The 4276-nt window shown below is 53.1% G+C and overlaps 1 protein-coding gene across 1 annotated transcript; it reads left to right on the top strand.

The window, feature by feature from the left end:
- Positions 1–295: 295 nt before the first annotated feature.
- Positions 296–3944, top strand: HMGN2 (high mobility group nucleosomal binding domain 2). The gene is made up of 6 exons (XM_055704712.1): positions 296–536; positions 1345–1389; positions 1737–1766; positions 2097–2147; positions 2504–2599; positions 3046–3944. Exons 1-6 carry the CDS (start codon positions 522–524, stop codon positions 3079–3081), a joined length of 273 nt encoding a protein of 90 aa, XP_055560687.1. The 5' UTR covers positions 296–521; the 3' UTR covers positions 3082–3944.
- The last annotated feature ends 332 nt before the right edge of the window (positions 3945–4276 follow it).

Here is a 4276-nt window from a genome sequence, read left to right as displayed (position 1 = left end):
CGTGCGGGGGGGGGGGGGGGAGGGGGGGGGCAGCTCCCGGCTGGGCCTGTCGCGGGTTGAATCGCTGCTTTCCTGCTGCCCCCCCCGCGGGGTTTTTGGTGGTTTTTTTTTTTTCTTTTTTTTTTTTTTTCCCCTCTTCCCCCCCCCCCCGCGGCGTTTCCCGCCCGCGCGCAGCGGGTGGGGGGGGGGCGGTGCGAGGCCCGGCTGCGCGCGCGCCACCTCCTCAGCGCCGCTCCCCCCTCCCCTCCCCGCCTGGCCCCACCCCACGTGACCCCGGCGGGCCAATGGGCGGGCGGGGCGGTGGGGATCCGGCTGGAACCGGTTGGGCCGCGTCCGGCTCTATATAAAACTTTATAAACACCCGATTCAAATTAGTGGGGTCGGGAGCCAGCGCAGCCAGCCGGGAGGCAGCCCCGCCGCCCGCCGCCGCCGCCGCGCCTCCCGCCCTCCTCCCCCGCTCCGCCGCCGCTCCCCCGCCCCCCGCCGCCCGCTCCCCTCACGCACAGCGCCCGCACGGAGCCATGCCGAAGAGAAAGGTACGTGGCGCGGGGGCGCGGGCGGCCGGAGGGACCCCCCCCCTCCCCGGCCCCGGCCGGGCTGTGTATGGGGGGGGGCGGGACCCGGCCCCCCCGCGGGGCGGTAACGGTCGCGAGGCCGCGGTGGGGGCGGGGCGGCGCGGGGCCCGTTATCGGTGGGGGTCACGGCGGCGCGGGGGCGGGGGAGGGGCGCGCCCGTCCGATCCGGTTGGTTTTGGCGGGAGGTGGGGGGCGGGGGGGGGTGCGGGTGGGTGATGGGGAGGGAGCGCCGGTGGGGCGGGAAAGGGCGGGAAGCGGCCGCGCTGCTTTGCCGCCAAAACCGCCGCCCCGCGGGGGCAGCCGTGGGCGGGAGCGGGGCCGCCCCGAGGGGACAGCGCCGCCCCCCGCCCCGCCACCGCCTCGGGGCTCGGCCCCCCCCGCCCCCCGGCCCGGGGCTCGGCCCCCCCTCCCCGGCTCCCACGTCGCCTCTCTTTCCCCGGGACTGAGTCCCCGGCCCGGGGCTCAGCGCCCCCCCCCGCTTCCCCGGAGCTCAGCCCCCGGCCCAGGGCTCAACCGCCCCCTCCCCGAGATTTAGCGGCTTCCCCCTCCCCGGGACGCAGTCCCCCAGGCCGGGGGCTCGGACCCCCCCTCCCCCTGCTGTCGGGGACCCCTGCCAGCCCCGGGCACCGTGAGGGTCCTGCACCCTCCCGGAGGGTCGCCTTCGGTGGCTGGGGAAGGGGGGGTGTCGTTAAACAGCGGTGGGTGCGGGGAGGGGGGCTGAGCCCGCCGCCCTTTCACTCCTCCATGCCACTTGTGCTTCATGTCCTAGGCTGAAGGAGATACCAAGGGCGATAAGGCCAAAGTTAAGGATGAGGTAAGAAGTTCAATATGACGAGAAAGTTGGATCATAAAGTGTTTTCCTTGGAAGATGAGGTTTAACTTCATCAAAATCAAGAACGGGGGAAGGCTGGCCTTAATTGGGTCTGACTTCCAAAGTATTAACTGTTTTTTAACCTTTACCGTGAAAAATCTACTTAACTATCGCCAGCTCTCAGCAGTTGCAGCGGGCTAGCCTCCTGCTTCTTGAGAACAGGGCGGGAAAGGGAACTGAAAACTTAAAACTTTAGTTCTGGGATTTTACTGCTTGGAAACAGCTATCTGATGAGTTTTTGAGGAGTTGTACTCCATCACGTGAAATCATTCATTTTTCTTTTTAAACAGCCACAACGAAGATCAGCAAGGTTATCTGCTGTGAGTATTCACTTGTTGAGCGGAAACATCGCAACACTCGGTAGTTTTAAACTTGAGTGTTGGGTACTGTACCTGTGTGAGAACTCTAGGTATTCTGGAGAGACGCGTTGTTCGGTTGAAAGAAAGTTACTGGCTTAACAAACTGCCCTGTTGTGTGGTGCTCTGGGAGTGCTAGAATAATTGATAAATCAAGTAAGTGCTTCAACTTCAAATGTTTTGATTTGCTTTCCTGAAAATAAACCACTTGGGCTGACTTTTTTTATTTAAAAAAAAGTAGTATGCTTCTCTTAAAATAATTTGAATAACGCAAGGGGTTTGTCTCACTTACAGAAACCTGCTCCTCCGAAGCCAGAGCCTAAACCTAAAAAGGCAGCTCCAAAGGTAGGTTGTTCTGTCAGCGCTATTATTGAGAGGTAAATGGGTTACGAGGTTTAGATTGGTCCAGTAATAACTAATAAAACTTTGAATAACAGCGCATGTAGTGATGAAATTGAGCTGCATCATTGCTTCTGTAAAGTTGCACTGAAAACTTTGGAATTTTATGGAATTCGCGTAAGAAACAGCAAAGCGAAGGTGCTTCACAGTTGTCAGTCTCTTGAGCGCGCAGACGTTTGTGTGTTGCGGTCTTCTGGGGCCAGCATCCAACATTGGTTTTTACCATTCCAGTTTTTGGATTCTTGTGGCTCAGTGACTGGATGTTGGTAATTGTAACGGCCTACGTCATCTTACATTTACAGAAGAGCGAGAAGTTGCCCAAGGGAAAGAAGGGGAAAGCTGATGCTGGCAAGGAGGGAAACAACCCTGCAGAAAACGGAGATGCCAAAACAGACCAGGTATATAACAGCGGGTCTGGTGGCGTGTCTTCCATCAACCAGTTACTTTTGTCCGTATCATATATAGACGGGTCTAGGCTCACGCTAACGAAGAGGAATTATTGCTCGATTACGTAGACCTGTTGCTTATGACGCTGGCACCGCGTCTGCAGGTGCGGGGGGGTGTGCTGCTTGGGTGGTAAGGAGCTAAAATTGTCTGTTTGCCGGTTGAAGCTGCGCACAAAAGTTACTGTTCTGCCTCGTTCTCAAAATGCGTAAAGTTTGCAGGCAGTAACACAGCTTCAGGTTGCTTTTTATGGTGTCTCGAATGTTAGATTTTATTTAAAGTTAAGAGGGGCACAGCCCCAGTAAAATCTGTTTAGAGAGTTGCTGTTCAGAAAAATGAGTTGCTGGTTCTCTGGTGCAAGTGCGTGGTGGATACTGACCGGTTCCCCTTTTTCTTTCAGGCACAGAAAGCTGAAGGTGCTGGTGAAGCCAAGTAAAATGTGTGAATTTTTGATAACTGTGTACTTCTGGTGACTGTACAGTTTGAAATACTATTTTTTATCAAGTTTTATAACAATGCAGAATTTTGTTTTACTTTTTTTTAAGCTATGTTGTTAGCACACAGACCGCTTCGTTGTTGTGTTTTGAGGGGGGGCAGTGGGGACAAATGTCACTTAGTCTATTTCTTGGAATCTGAATTTTAATAAGAAAAGTTTTCCCAATCCCCCTGTTTTTGGAAGAAGGGCTCTTGCCTAATAGAGGAGGAAGGGATTCCTTTTAAGTTCTGTGAAGTGCATCCTGAGCGAATATCGAAGGTCCCGAGACGCCTGTTGCCGACTTCAGAACCGCTGTTTGCAATGCCCTCTGTATTTCCTTTCGCGTTCTCGTCGCTTGCCCAGAGCCTGTCACTCCAAAGTATGGCAAAACCCAGCGTTTCGGGACTTAAAACTCTGCGTTGTCAGGTGATCCCAACTTCTGGTGTCTAATTTGGGATGTAATGGCTGTAAAAGGAGCTCTGCTTCCTCTTTTATATTGTGGATCTTCAGATGAGAAACCTGCATTTTTAAGTATTTTTTTTTTTTTTTCCTCTAAAAGTCAGGGTAGATTTATGGAGAGTTGTTAAACAACATGCGAAATGTGAAAGTGTCCACCCTCACTCTAAACTTTTCCCTCTACAAGTATGAGATGAAGATTCTTCAGTTTTATAGCAACTTTTACGTTTTGGTAGTCCATGAAGGGAGGGGAGTTCAACAGTTGTTGTAAAATGTTGCAGATTGTAGCCCATGTCCTGCCTAAATTACCATGATTGTTTATGAAAAGTACCTTTAATAAAGCTGGATACGGTTTGGCTTGGACTGTTCTTAATGCCTTTCTAATTTCTCTTGCCTTTATTTCGTCTCTAATGTGGGTAATGTCAGAAGAAGGCTGGCTGTGTGCATGTATGCGTTTGTGTTTAGGCAACGTTCTGCTAATGTTTTAAGCATCTTAATTCAGGTAATTAATTCGGTCTTAATTCACAAACAAAAAGCGAGGTTTCCTTGCCTAAAAGCTAGATGGCTGCAGGGTGTTTAGAAGCCCTTGGCTTACTAGGAGGTCCAAAATGGAACCCGTAAGTGAATCTACCGAGATAATTAGTCTTCGTTATTGTCTAAAAAGTAGCCACGATACAAAGCGGGGGAAGAAGACGGCAAT

Source organism: Falco cherrug, chromosome 3 (assembly GCF_023634085.1).
Source record: "Falco cherrug isolate bFalChe1 chromosome 3, bFalChe1.pri, whole genome shotgun sequence".
Lineage (NCBI taxonomy): Eukaryota > Metazoa > Chordata > Aves > Falconiformes > Falconidae > Falco > Falco cherrug.
The sequence above is the reverse complement of the archived record's forward strand: the minus strand, read 5'-3'. Positions and strand labels throughout refer to the sequence as shown.